Source organism: Anas platyrhynchos, chromosome 2 (assembly GCF_047663525.1).
Source record: "Anas platyrhynchos isolate ZD024472 breed Pekin duck chromosome 2, IASCAAS_PekinDuck_T2T, whole genome shotgun sequence".
In the NCBI taxonomy this organism is placed as follows: Eukaryota; Metazoa; Chordata; class Aves; order Anseriformes; family Anatidae; genus Anas; species Anas platyrhynchos.
In genome coordinates this window covers 137788524-137803558 of record NC_092588.1, presented here as the reverse complement: position 1 = coordinate 137803558, position 15035 = coordinate 137788524, and the positions used below count along the sequence as shown (strand labels likewise).

Below are 15035 nucleotides of genomic sequence, written 5' to 3'. Positions count from 1 at the left end.
AACACAGACGTTTCCAATGCAGTGAGGTTACTTACCTGCAGACTTATGTGTATAATTAGTCCTCCCGATGAAATAAATCATTCCTAACAGGGAACAGAGGAGGGACGGAGGATGACATTTTGACATACGTTGGGAATTGAGTCCGCCCATCCATATGTAAGTCACGTAACAGGACATTCCCATATGGGTGGACCAGTGATATGGCCTGCAGCCAGGAAGGGGATTTAGCAGTAACTCTCCGTGTTTCCTGCTGTTGATGCAGTGCTGACTCTGCAGTCCCTTGTTTGCAGTTCTTCAAAGCTCCCTAAATCTAGGTACTGGAGCCAAGCCTGAGAGGAAGCTGAAAGCACTGTCCTTCAGAGAACAACTGGTGCTTTAAGCGCCCTTGTTGTAGCAGGGAAGTGAGATAAAGTATAATGGAAGGGCTTTTAGTATCCCCTTACCCCAGGAGATACGGACTGAAGGGCAGAGACTCTTCTCCCTTGTTTTCTTGCTCTGCGAGGCTGTCCTATTGCATTGCACTGTCAGGATGTGATTCTCTTTGAAACGTAACAGGAGAACAGGGGAACAAGCGTTGGCATTATCTTAGAGAGATGTGATCTGAATTTCCTCTTTCCTACACAAAGCCAACTTCTTTTCAGTTTCTCCATTAGGAATGAGGTTTACAGTGAGTTTTTCTGCCTTAGCACGGAGGTAAAATTACCAAGTCCTTGCGTTCAAACTGGATGCTCTTCCTGTCGGCTGCCAGAAGAGGTAGCAGGAGAGCAATGAGAAGAAATCTTTCTCCCCTCTTTATTAACTGGGGAACTTCTGAAGCTCCCGAGGCATCTTGCAGCCAGAAGCAAACATAAATGCCCCCTGAAGTACACTGTTGTGTTTGAGATCTGTTAATAAGCTAATACTTCATATGTCAGAAACTCATTATAATAGTTATTTTTAATTGTAGCACTAAGCAAACTGTATCAAGTTCTGATACTAATTAATGTTAAATTAGCTCTGAAGGGCAGAATTTTAGATACTTGCCCTAGGTTTTCAGGACTCACTGGAGTTGCCTTTGCTATCAGTGAACTTCACCATTTTTAGTAAAAATAGGTTATGTTTTTTAAACTAGCTGGAGAGAATTTGAACGGGCTCTGAAGAGGAACAGGTGAGAGGGAATGTAGGTCAGACCTGGCCAAGCATGGAGTTGATAAAAAACATGAGCTAATTTGGCCGGCAGTTGAGCTGATTGTAACAGAACCCAGGTATGCTGTATAAGGAAAGGATGTATTGTGGGACTCGAGAGATTCAGTTACATGAAAAAATCATTAGCTGCAAAGATGCTGAGATTCTGGGGAAAACTTAGAATCTTGTTATAAAGCAGAATTTGCATCTCAAGAGAAAATGCTGAGGGAGAACTTTGTTGTACTTTGAAATGCTGACACATTTCAGTCACTGTGCCAGTAAGACCTTATCTGGAGCCTCATGGTTCACTTGTGGCACTCTGATTTATAATAGATCCTTGTGGGTTTCTTTTATAAATCTCAGCATTATCTAAAGAAGGGAAAAAATATCCTTAGCTGTGTTAGTTCAAGCCCTGAGGTCTTAATTTGTTTTTGATCAGATAGTACTTAGGCAAAAAATCCTGTTGGGTTCGACGATTCCTTTTTTTTTTCTTAATTCATGGAATTTAAGTCCAAATAAAGATCTCTAGATATGATCTATTAAATTAAAATAACTCATATGAATAGAATCTAAGGCACAATAAAATAAAAAACAACATAGAAATAGAAGTATAACACAGTTTGTAGAGTCAGTTAAATATAAAAATAGAGGCAACTCTTCTCATCATGCATGGATTTTGCATGTCCTTACTGTCTCAAATACTGTGGAGTGTTTTTTCTACAGCATTAATGTTGAAGGCAACTGCTTGGCTTGGTTCCCTGAATCATCATTAGCCTTGCATTTGGCCCTGTGGAAGGTATTGGCTTACCTTTGGTTAGTAATGGGTGGTATCATTTGAATCTTTTATGGTGGGGATACCAATAAATATCACTCTGCCATGGTGGTAAGGCTGACAAGACCACCTCTTACCTAATTTCTAGAGTATGGGACCAGTACAAACCCTTCACTCTCTCTCTTACCTCCTGTAAGCCATGACCTTACCAGTGCAGCAGGGCTGAGCTCAAAGTTAAAGCAGTTTGCTTGGAGCTTTGCACCTGTAGCCAAGTTTTGAATCTACCCAAGGGTGGAGATGTTACAGCCTCTCTGGAGAAACTGTTGCAATACCTAATCACTCTCACTGTGAAGGGTATTTTATTTATATTTAATCAGAATTTCCCTTGCTGCAACAAATGTCTGTTGCCTCTTTTCCTTTTGCAGTGTACCTCAGGTTGGAGTTTGGCTCTCCCTTCTCTCTACCTATTGAACACTGGCTGAAGTACAAACAGATCATAGAGATCTTCCTTTGCTTTCTCTTCTTGCAACTGCAAGACTTGTACTAGTGTTTCAAAACTGTACTGTAGCATTCTAGGTGTTGCCCCTAGAATGTGAGGGGGGATATACACTTTTATTGACCTATAAATATTTATATAAATATAAATTTTTGGTTTGTTTATATATTTGTATCCACATTATAGAAATATGCATAGGTTGAGATGATTATTCAGCTCTACTCTGTGTATATTATAACTATATTAAATTTATATTTTCTCTATACATTTGTTTATACATACGGATTTGCATAAATACATACATATATCAAAACAGGTATTGAAAAGGGATTTACCATCCTGGATGTATTCTGAATAGGCACAGATTAGTGGGCAAAGTGTAACTGAACCTGCTACAGGTGCCTGATGAATGGCCATGTATGTTTATCCATTACAGCACATACAGACAAACGCACACACAGAGCCAGTGAAGACAGTACGTTACAAAGTTCCTGATAAGTGAGAACTGACTAGAAAGAGTTGTAGGTACATAATATAGCTGGATTTGCTGCTTTGATTAGAAGTGTTGTTTTCCTACATTAGTGTGTTTAAAATATTTTTGCTTTTATTTTCAAATTCTAGTAGATAATATTTTACTTCTCATTTTCAAGAACTGAATGAGCCACAATCAGTATCTGCAAGTATTTTTATGCTGTTCCTAATTAACAACAAAAAAATAAATATGTATTAGGGCGATGTTTGATTCATGCCTGTTGAAGAGTTTATAATGTACTCATTCAGTGCCTGAGAGGAGACCAAGCCCTGTAGTGCCAAATTTAGTTTAATATGTGCAAATGATGGGTTGGCATTTACACTTTTTCCAGGTTCAGGCTTTAATTTCCTAAAAAGAAATCTCTGTGCTGTTGTTCTTTTGCAATGCTGTTGCATTTTCCTGCCTGGACTCATTTTTTTCTACTTGTCCAGGTAATTTCAGGAGCCTCTTTCCCTTTACTAGCCCCTTGGTAGCTCATGTCTATAGCAGTGGCTGAAGGAACACTGATCTTGAGAAGCATTTTTCACCATCTCCAGCACTGCTTCTGAAGCTGGCTTGTGGGGTAGTACCAATGCACAGGAGTTTGGGCTCCTGCAGCAGAAAGGGAGATGATTTGGGGCTGCTAACAGGCACCTATATTTAGATACAGACATCTCTGCCCTTTGCATGCTCTTGCTTGTCTGGGCCCTAGCCTGCGATACAGTCCCAGCCAGTACAATTACGAGTGACTCCAGGGCTGAGGTTCAAGCCAAATTTGCGAGTGATCCAGACTGTTGACCATCTGGAAGAGCTCCTGGGCTGGCCCTGAAGCAATCCAGCTGGGACTGAGGCGCTCGCCGGGCCTCTCAGCGGGCAGGCCCAAGCGTTGTGTGCCCGGCCCAGCTGCTGCCTTCCAGCCTTGCTCTCCTCGCGCCAGCGTCACGTATCGTGATACAAGATAGCCTGGACTCCTTCCTAAAAGGGGCCAGGCATGTTCCTCCAGAAGAGAAGATGACATTTGTATGCAACCTGAATTCGAGCCAAGTTTTTGCTGCTCACAGAAGTATAGCTCAGCCTGAGGGCAAAGCAGATGAGACGTAGCCTGTGGGCCTCAGATCCACATAAATAACATGAGATATTTTGCTGTCTTATTAAGGGTGTTGTCAGGATACAGACATCCTTTGAAACACTTAGCACAGTTTTGAGGGATTTACCAAAGACAGAAATAACTTCATTGTTTTTTGAGAACCGGAGTGGGATTTATCTGACTAAACAAGTAGCTTTTATGTTAGCCTAGTCTAAGCTGGACCTCCTTGGCTGTATGTAGTCAATTTAAAAAAAAAAAAAAAAAAAAAAAAAAAAGAAAGGTACTTTTAGGCCATTGTTCTTCTGACCTTCTCAGGTGGTTGCTTCAGGATAAGAACTGTGCAGTAGATCATGTCCTCCGTTGTAAGTGGCTGACTAGCTCCGGAGGGGGCATTTACAGGATATTCGTTTGGAGCCTTGCTGTCTAATTGAGTGCAGTCAGTGCACGGTAATGACGGTCCATATGTATTCACACAAGTTAATTGTGTTTATAGCTTCATTTTGATAAAGTTACAGGGGAAGCAGTTGCTGTTTTACAGCAATCTGAAACACTGGCTGGTTGCTACATACTGAAGGCTAAACTGTATTGCAAAGCACAACTTCAGAAAGTTGGCAGATGATGACAGCTCCAGCAAGGGTCCTGAATAAACATGATTTGAGAATTTCTGTCAAAAAACACTTAGCCAGGGAAAAATAATAATAAAAAAAAACATTTACTAATTTGTGTGTGTGTGATGTTTTACTAATTAATTTATAATGAAAATCCCATGCCACATGACGAAGATTCATACTACACCATATGCCACTAAGGGGGACTACAGTTCTTGCAGATACTGCTAAATTCAGCTATGGTTTTCATAAATCTTGCAAAGAGTTGTCCTAGTTTTAAAACCTAACATCATCTCAAATTTTAGTATACTTTGCCAGTAGACAAGTGAGCTGTTTCAATTAAAAATGTAAGCTCTTTTTAAGTTAGAAAACTGGTTGGGAGCCTCCTCAGAGCGAGGGTAGCATTGTCTTCTGTAAGCCAACCATGGCGGATTTTCAAGTTTCAAAAGCTTTGTTTCTATCGAGACCTCATCTGTGGACATTGATCATCTTCAGATCTGCTGAAGCATTAAAATAAATAAATTAATTAAATAAAGGTTTCTTTATGTTTTAAATGGTCTGTCTTCACTGGGAAAAAATAACCAAAAGTGGTGTTGCCAACAAGTATGTGGAAGCTGGCAGCGCCCATAATGCGGTGTCAAAGTCACTGTCTCCCACACTCTTAAAGTTTATGCCTAATTTAAATAAATGTATTTTAAAAGTGAAAGTTTCTAGAATTTTAAGTTATTATTTCTGAATTTTAAGATCTAAATATTCCCAAAATTCTCTCTCTCCTGTGAGTGCTCTGAGCATGGATTTCTGTATTAGCTTCAGCAGAGCACAACAAATACTTGTCTGAGGGAAGCTTTCTCAGAGACTTTTCAAACTTTCACAGGTTTGTTCTTTTTCAACTTTCTTCTATGCTTATTAGAAAAATACAAAGGTAGGGTCCCCTTTTTCTCCAAATTTAAAGCATTTGTCTTTCTGTTTGTATCTGTAACATTTATGAGATTACCATAGGCTGAGGTAATCAGTGATTCAACATTATAGAAAAGGTATCTCCTCTATGGCTATTGGGGAAATTCTGGGAAGCATTGGCTTTTTACAGGTGACAATTATACTAGATGCATTTTTCCTCAGTTTTAAAAAAATGTATATAAATACATACTATATAATACAAAATTCCTTTCTTCCCCCCCCCTTTTTTTTTTCCTACATTCCCAGGTAGACAGTATAGGTTTTTATTTTCACTTAGAGTGAATAAAAAGAATTGATTCTTGTGCAATCCCTCTTGATAGGAACCAGAAACAAGCGTAAGGGAATGCAGATACAAGGGGAAAGGAGTAATGCCCTGCTTATGTATAAATTGAGAAGTTCATTAGGAGTGACTGGTAAGGGAAGAGCATAGCTCACGAACATATGGGAAATCAGTTTACTTCAGAGAACTAAGGGTGAAAGGAAGGGATGTCTGTTTTTTATTAAAACCTGAAATGCATTATAATTGGCCTGAGTCTTTGCCCAGATGGCTTCTCTTATGCTGACATCTGCAAGAGTGTATATAAAGCAACATTAAGAAGCTGTCTCTTGTGACAATGTGTACACATGTAATTCTGTTAAAAACGAAGTCCTTTGCTATCAGTAGTGCTGGGCTCTGAATATTCATGCTGAGAAATTTCACATTTGACAAAAACTATAGAACATGGTCTTTTTTTTTTTTTTTTTTTTTTTTTCCAGTATGGAAGGTTTCTGCCACTTAGGAGAAAAGTTTTTTAGTGATTTTTTGCTTATTTTTGTAGATTCCTATTTGTTCATCATAAACACCAGGTCAAGTGTTTGGATTTTTGTCTGTTTGTTTGTTTGTTTTGTGTGTGTGTGTGTAACACAGAGTTTCATTTTCTTTTTTTTTTTCTTTTTTTTTTTTCTGAAATTTAAGTGTAATTATTTTGAATTCTCAACTGATAGGATGATGACAGTGGATATGATGTAATTAATATACCCATTGGTCTGTTTACTTGTATCTGTAATTCACTGGGTAATACTTTTTTAAAATAAGCTGTCAACAATCTTCTTCTTTTTTTTTTGTCAGACAACAGGAAAATTAAGGTCAATGGCACCAGGGAACCAATTGAGTTTAAGACAAATCAGTGGTTTGGGGCAACAGTCAAAGCTCATAAAGAAAAAGTTGTGGTAAGTCTTACGCACTTGGTACTAATTTGGAGATAATGTTTATCTTTTCTCAAATGTGTGTCTTTAATAGCTGTCTGTGTATAGATCACATAAGCAAGTCTGTGATTACTCATAGAGTTTAAAACAGATGATGTATATAGCTTGTAAAAAATCAGTCTGTAGACTCAGGTTGAACTCATCACTTGAAGATGATCCTGCTGCCAGGTCAAAATAGTGGAATGCCATATTGATTATGGAAGCAAAAGATTAATTTTTTAAAACAAATAATAGACTTTTTTTTTTGTGAGATAGTAACTGTAATAGCCGTATGCTTAAAATATTTTGTATTATGAAGGTTTATGAGGGATGTTAAATGTAGAATGTAATTGAAGCCAAGAATCTGTGCTGAAGATCAAGTAATAAGAGGAAGCACTGACTTATTTTGTCACATTTACATTGTTTCAAACACCTATGTCACAGGGTAGAACAGCTGCAAAAAAGTCTCAATAAAAAAGCTCTAAGTCATGACTGCTGTTAAAGTGTTCCAGTTTTGCTGAGCATTTCCTCTGTATTGGTTGAGGACCAATGGTCCTCATGGTACAAGTAGTATTATCGTTTAGTGTTGCTTACATGCAGACACTTTATAATTTATGCACTTTAGTTTGCATTGGAAATACTACTGAAACAATTTTGATATGAATAAATAGTTTGGTGATACGTGAATATTTTTACAATTACAAAGCAATAACTTGTGTCCTGGTATTTGTTTAAAACTTCCAATTGTTACTTAAGAAATAGTCATAAGGGAAGCATCAAAAGGAAGTGCTTTCGCTTAAATTGCATGCCTTGTGGTTAACCTAGAGAAGGATTTTGACACAGAACAGGTAATGAATTAAACATCACCTTACTGTTATAGAGCTAGCATATACGGTGTCAGTGTTGTCACAGCTCTTAAATTTCATATTCATTGCTTTCATGTACCACTCTTTTGTACATGCACTTTCTATTTCAATGTTAATTACACAAAGAAAGTACTTGTCACTTTCCTGAATTGTAAATGTAAAAATCCTAGAAGTAGCTGAAGACTTTTCCGTTTGTTTACTCTACTAAAAATAGCTCACAAACTGCAATAGAATACTCCTTTATCACCACTTGCTGAATCTTAATCAAACAAACTGAAAACGTCATCACAGAGTGATGTGTGGTGTCTGTACTAACCAAACGTTGCTTTCCTTCTTACAAATTTCCTCAGGCTTTCTGAAACACAGAAATGGTCAACACTTTTCAGGCAAAAACTTGGTCAGCAAAGCTAGAAAATTTTCTTTTTTAACGTTTGTAGACTGAAAGGAAAGAAAGGGGAAATGTCATCAAACTGTCAGAATTTTTTTTTAAACTAAAATTCCAATTATAAACTGCATGAGGTCAACATATATGATTATGTATAATTCTTGTTTCAATCCACTTTGCTCAATGCTTTAGAACGTACCTCAATTCACCCTCATAGGGCATGTATTCCTCATTGCTGCAGTCTGGTTCTGCTCTCTGATATATCTCAGTCTGCAAGGTCTTCTAGGCAGGGGCATGTCTTATGGTCCCTGGTCCTAAACTGGTGTTCCAGAAGCTCTGACTTTACTGGTAAGCCCTGAAAAACACAGGGGCTTGTCCAGCTGGAGCTGATTGCAGAACTAAGGCCAATACAGTAATGTGAATAACAACGCCTTGCCAATAGGGAGACGGGTTTCTGATTGCAAAAGTGAATCAGGGCAGGATGCAGATGGAGGATTTGGTTGTATCTTACAGCAGAAAGATTGTAAGGAGAAGGTTGCATCTCTGCCCCACCACCCCCATCAACTGAAAAGTTTTAGGGCGCAGGAGACCCTGAAGAGCGACTTGCATACCTAAAAGCTTATCTTTTTGGTTTTATAATTATTTATTTTAAAAAAAAGATTCTCTCTCCTTACACAAATTAAATATACTTTATCCTTAGACTTTCATGTTTGTAACATCACTACCAGAACACAGAAGATGGAATACCAGTCTACTATCCAAAAGTTATTCAACAAAAAAAAAATGTTAATTGAGGGTCTGTCAAATGCATTATAATTGTATTGCCTCTCTAAAGGTTTGGTCCAGGGGTTCATAAGACAGCAGACAATCTGATGGCTGTGATAGGCAGTGTGGCAGAACACCCTGACAAATCTTCCGTCAGGAGAGGAAAATCATATCAGTTCTGCTGCAGTGGCCATTGTCTTAAGATGTATCGGGACAGAAGCAGGGATGTCCTCAGCCTAATACACGAAATGTGCAGCTTAAACTATGGGACCGAGTCCTGTGCAGTGAGCATTAATAGAGCAGGTGTATTACTTGTGAAGCAGGCTTAGGGGATTATGTGTAACATACGCTTAAATGTGAGTTGTAGTCCCTGTCAGATTTCATCTGCTACATTCTAGATGAGACTATTTTTCAGGTTATAATTTCATTATAAGAAGCAGTGGTTCTGCATTTCATTCTATCAATATATTATGATCATTGCTATATGAATGATACAATACCAGAAAGGATCCTTGTAAACTGTTTATGAAAAACTACATTTGTCAGGTACAGGAGTTTATGAAAGGTACGTGTGACGTGGTTTCTATTTTGATAGGCTTGTGCTCCCTTATATCACTGGAGGACGCTTAAAGATAGCGCTGAGAAGGACCCGGTTGGCACCTGCTATGTAGCAATTCAGAACTTCAGTGCCTATGCTGAATATTCACCCTGTCGCAACAGTAAGTATTAATAGAAACTAAATTGTTTTGGAGGAATTAATGTTGCGCTCAATGTTTTCATCCTTTCAGTTTTTGCACAATCACGGTTGAATGAAAATTACTGTATGTTGTTATCACGCTGGATGAGGGTTTAAAGAAAAAATCAACATAGAATTGTATGCCTGCAATTGGATGCTTAATTGTATAATTAAAAGAGAAGAAATTAAGTAAATTAAGCTCATGCAGTTACAGTGATGTGATATAATTGGTTCAGTTGAAATGGCTTTAAAATGTAACAAACAGATCTAGATAAGAACCAGACAGCATTTTAAACCAATTACTCATGTTCATGCTGAGTATAAATCACTCATCCCAGGATCACCATCAGAAGACCAGACCCCACACAGAAACACACAAGCCTGCATCGCCATTCGTGCCAACGTCACCCACGCTGACTCACTTAGGAAGGACTTCCAACATGGAAGAAAGCCACACGCATTAGCACTGCTGTTCCTCACTCTGCTGTTCTGATGATGTGTGCCTTCACTCCACTGTGGTAGCAATCTCTGGACCTTCTTGGGGAATAGCAAAAAGCCTTGAATGTGTATTTAGAACCAATCTCAGTTACCCAGAAGTCTGCAGAAAATGCCACACATCAGAGTAAAAAAGATGTTCATCCTGTTTAGCATCCTATGTCTATGTTTATGTAATGATTGCTAATGCTCTCATTACCTCAATGCTCCAAATTATTAAAATCAATATGAGGTATCTAGTGACTTTACTGAGCTTTGGACTGGGCTAGGCACACTGCAGTTTCTGCACTCACAGATCAGAGAATTATTCATTCAATTACTTTTGTAAAAGTAATGTCTGCACGATAGCAAATATGATAGGTTTGCCTATCCCTTCCTTTGCAAACTCCCAAAGCAGAGTTATGATGTTGTTCAATTTAGTAAGGTGGTTTGCTCTTTCAGGTTGTGTGTGCCAGCCAATGCAAGAGAAGTCTGCACATAACCTCTTATCACAACATACATTGAAAAGATAACCTGCTATTGCAGCCAGCATTCTTGCTATGTGCACATGGGCTAATTTCGAATCGCACCTTCTGACTGTTCCTGTTCTGGGAATTGTGCTCCTACCATCAAGTTTCTCATGGATTATTTTGCCAAGAAAGTACCAGACTTTTTACAGGAAAAGTAGACACACACTTTGCATAATTAAAAGGTCTTTTTCCTGTGATGATCTACAGTCAGCATTATATCGTGTAGCTGGATTTTCCTGACATCTGACAGGTGCTTGATAATACAGCCCAGCAATGCTTTCCACAGTCTACCAGAAAATCTGAACACATGAAGTAGCAGATAAAGCGCTAAACTGAGTTGCACTACCAAGTGTTTCTTCATTCACTAATCCTTATCCCTGGGTGGACAGATATGAAAAGAAGCTGAATTTGTAAAAGAAACGGTGCCCACAAAATCTGCTTCATGTCATTCTGATGTCTTACTGGGGTTTTGCCAAAACTGATGCCATTTCAAGAGAGAGTTGAAGTAGTCAGTGCTGTTTCGTGATCCTACAGACTTCCAGCATGCCAGTGCTCATAGGGAAGCCCTAAAATGCATGCCAGCACACTTTGTACAGTTATGTAAGAATTTGGAGACTAGAAATAAAAATGAACAGAAACAGGGAGGATGTTTTTGCGTGTACAGATGTGCATCCTAAATTATATTTCACAAGTCCCAATTGAACAAATATGTGTCAATTAAATGGGTGGCCCCTGTGAAGATCAAGTGCCCCTTTCCCATGCTGTAGTGCAGATAATCAGGATGCTGTTTGAACATTGACCCATGCTGACTCATCGACTCTGTCAGAACTTCTGGAGAATGCCTTAATAAACACTTAATTCTGTGTTTATGGCAGAGCAGGCTATGGTGGCCATTCCAGGATTCCTTGTTGTGTTGTTTACTTTTGTATCTGCAGACAAATTCAAACTGAATACTTTGCAGTTGTAACAAGGGTCCTTCCTTGGCAATGGGAGGATGAAGACCCTAGTAACTGGTGCTATTTTCCAAACCCTTCATGAGGGGGCTGCATGTTCAGGGTCCTGTAGAAGGCCTTGATTTGCTCTGCCTTAAAAAACAAACAAACAAACAACAACAACAAAAACAACACCTTCTTTACATATAATTTGATAATTTTGCATTTACAGCCTTACAGCTCCAGGGGGTGTGTACACTGTCTTCTGCATGCACTATGAAATCAATAAAATGCTTCTTCTTTCATAATTGCAGGCAATGCAGATCCTGAAGGACAAGGCTTTTGTCAAGCAGGTTTCAGCTTAGATTTTTACAAGGTGAGATTATTCTTCTGAAATACTTTGACCAAATATATTTCTAATATAAACCCCATGTGCACGTGCTGTCACAGTGATCAAGAGTTTATGCCCATGCTACTGCATATGGAAGGTTTTGCCAAGTTCTTTCCTCCTTTGCAAGCTTCAAACTTTCTGGTTTCATTAATAGAAGAAATATCACTATCAGTACCTGTTCATCTGTTAGCAGCACTCCAATTTATCTCTCCTTGATCTATCTTAATAGATAATTAAGCAAAAAAACTGTATGTGCTTCTCTCTCAGTGTTCCACACTCACATTGCTTTCTGGAGACCTGACTTTCAGGAAATAATGGGCAGGCACCAGCTGTCTTTTAGAAGTCAAAATAGATTTTGTATAAGGATGCTTTTGGAGCCAGACCAATGACTGAAACTGTTCTCCTGTGGAGGTGATAGAGGAAACACTGAAGGGAAATAGCTAGTTGTTCTCACGTGCCAAGAGAGTCAGTAAAAATACTGTGGGCCAAAGAATATATTTTGCAGCTATTGTTATCTTTGCCAGTATTACAGCACTAGGAGCCCACGTCTTTCACATCACAGGAATTGTTTTCAGTGTTGTGTAGCAACAATTGTTATTCACACTATTAATAGGCAAGTAGTAAAGACTTCATTGTAGAATATACACAGCTGTATTTCTCTGTAACACATTACCGTTGCTTCATTGAATGTGAAGGACCTCTTTTATGCTGACTTCATTTTCGTACAAAGAACCAGCAATTTTTAGAATGAAAATTGTCTTTCATTCAAATAAAGATGCATAGGATGATCTTAACTTTATTTAACCATAGATTTTCCTGAAAATCCATGTACCTACATCCTTTCCTTGGACAGGACTGTTCTCCCTTATCATTGTTCTGATATTCTTTTGGTCATTAAAATTGTTTTTTCCCATGCATGCTTCATTTTGTTGTGTTCTTTTTTTGTGTAATTTTATTCAATTCTGCTTTTTGTAGAATGGAGACCTGATAGTAGGCGGGCCTGGTAGTTTTTATTGGCAAGGTATGTTCATCTGGCTGGTTAACTTGATCTAAGAAGTAAAGCATAAAGTATTGTGGAAAACATTCTAGATTTCCAGTGTTTTCTCAGTTTAAGATAACCAGTCTCTGGTCTATTTTCAACAAGTATAAACAACAGAGGAATTGTTTAGAAGCCACTGAGCATAAAAACAAGTCAAGAGAAAATTCAGACTGTAGGTTCTATAGAAAGAGAGACAAAGAGAAATAACTATTTTTATCTTGGCAGTTTAGCAGATTTGTTATTTAATAAGCTGTTTTCCTAAAAATACTTACATTCGTTAAGTAGCTAATATTTGTACAGTAAATGTAATATTTTCAAAATTTTGTCACTATTTGTTTCTGAACACCACCTTTTATTGCTATCTGCACGTATTTTCAGGATATATGTGGCATCACTGCAGTTTCTCAGATGTAGTTTCTCATGTAGATGAAATCTGAAGTAGTTTTGGTAAAGGAGAAGAAGGGTATTTTTGCTTTAACTGTTTTTGATGTTGTGATGTAGCTGATTCCTAGACTCTGCCTACCAACTTGCCTCTTGTCAGCCTCATTGATGTGTGTTTGATGTGTGTTTTTTCATAGCCATTAAAAAAGGAAGATCTGATTGATTATGATGGTAGGAGATGCATGGCTTTGAATTTTCCATTAAGAAATTGCTTCCATTTGTCTATTAAATTTAAACTCTACAGCTGCAAAAGGTAGCTGTTCTGAAGAGGCTGAGCCTGAAAATGTTTGATTTTAGTTTGATTCAGCTCTGTGAAATGTATCTGGAGTTGGTTTTTGTGATTGTTCAATGCAGAATCAATGCCTTGATGTATTTATTTACATGTACTTGTGAGACTTTCAGGGTAATGATGAAGAAAGATTGAGAGAAGATGCCTAATCTTTGCATTTGTGCTATATTATCCCTTGAAGCTCTGTTTTGATGTTCTGCTAGCTCTGTTTTGCAGCTGTCCTTTGTGTCCCTTTCATTTATGAAGCTGTTTGAATTCAGGTCAGGTAATCACTGCAAGCATTGCGGATATCATTGCAAATTATTCCTTCAAAGATATTCTGAGGAAACTGGCACGAGAGAAGCAGACAGGAGTGGCACCACCCACGTATGATGACAATTACATGGGTAAGCTAAGCTCTTTTTCAGTTAGCAATATGTCCTAAAAGCAAGGGGCTTATATAAATGAGAAAACAAGCCCTAAATTACTAATGTCCCAATTGTGAGATGATTCAAATACATTATGCCTTAAGCAGAACAACAGATCAGTAGTTTGCTTGTGACTTCAATGGAATGAAGAACATTCTCCAAGTTATGCACAACAACAGGTTTTGAATGTTGAGATCTTAAATTTCTGATTAGGATTCTCATTATTTGATCTTAAAAAAATAACCACAAATACCAACTTTTCCTATTTATATTTTCTTTCACTCCAAGATAACGGTTTGAGTTTAAAGTAATTAAAGACTATTTCAGTTTTTGATAGATAAATAAAATTCAGTTCTGCAGTATTTTCATGCAGTACTACATAAATACCCAATTTATTCTCACTGCAATTGCTTACTTGAATTGTGTCTTTTAAATAATATAACACTGTTTGCATATATTATATAATAAAAAAAGACTCTTTGTACCTTTCATTTTCACTAAGAATTTGCATGATGTTCACACATCTGTGCATGCAAGACAGTTTTTACTTCACATGATTATAGAAAAAATGGAGTGGAATTGGAAGGCAAAAATGCATCCTTTCATCTCTGCCCATAGATTTGAAATTGCAGTCAGTGATACAATCCTGAAGTCTTTACTCTGTCAATATCAATTATCTCATCGTTTACAAAAGCCTCAGGAGGTAGTCAACAGCACATTTGGAAGTCTTGGAAATCTATCTTCCATATAGAACTAAAACAGGATTCTCACACAATGCAGGACAGTTATGAAGACCAAAATTATGTCAATAGCTGTTAGGGCAAACTACTGTGGTACCTCCTGTTTTTTTCAGAGAAAGTATTAAATATTAATGCTTTGGCAGTTCATCTGGGGAGAGGAAGGCTAGATCTATTATTCTTTGAGATCTACAGTTAATTAAGTCATAATAATGTGATAATTT

The 15035-nt window shown here is 37.8% G+C and overlaps 1 protein-coding gene across 1 annotated transcript in view; it reads left to right on the top strand.

Annotated features, from left to right (window-relative positions):
* The window catches only part of ITGA8 (integrin subunit alpha 8), a 110024-nt gene that overhangs the window by 5626 nt on the left and 89363 nt on the right, over positions 1 to 15035 (top strand). The window contains exons 4-8 of the mRNA XM_038174267.2: positions 6704 to 6804; positions 9431 to 9554; positions 11822 to 11883; positions 12874 to 12919; positions 13928 to 14053. Coding sequence (XP_038030195.2) covers positions 6704 to 6804; positions 9431 to 9554; positions 11822 to 11883; positions 12874 to 12919; positions 13928 to 14053 — 459 coding nt within the window. The remainder of the gene's footprint in view (positions 1 to 6703; positions 6805 to 9430; positions 9555 to 11821; positions 11884 to 12873; positions 12920 to 13927; positions 14054 to 15035) is intronic.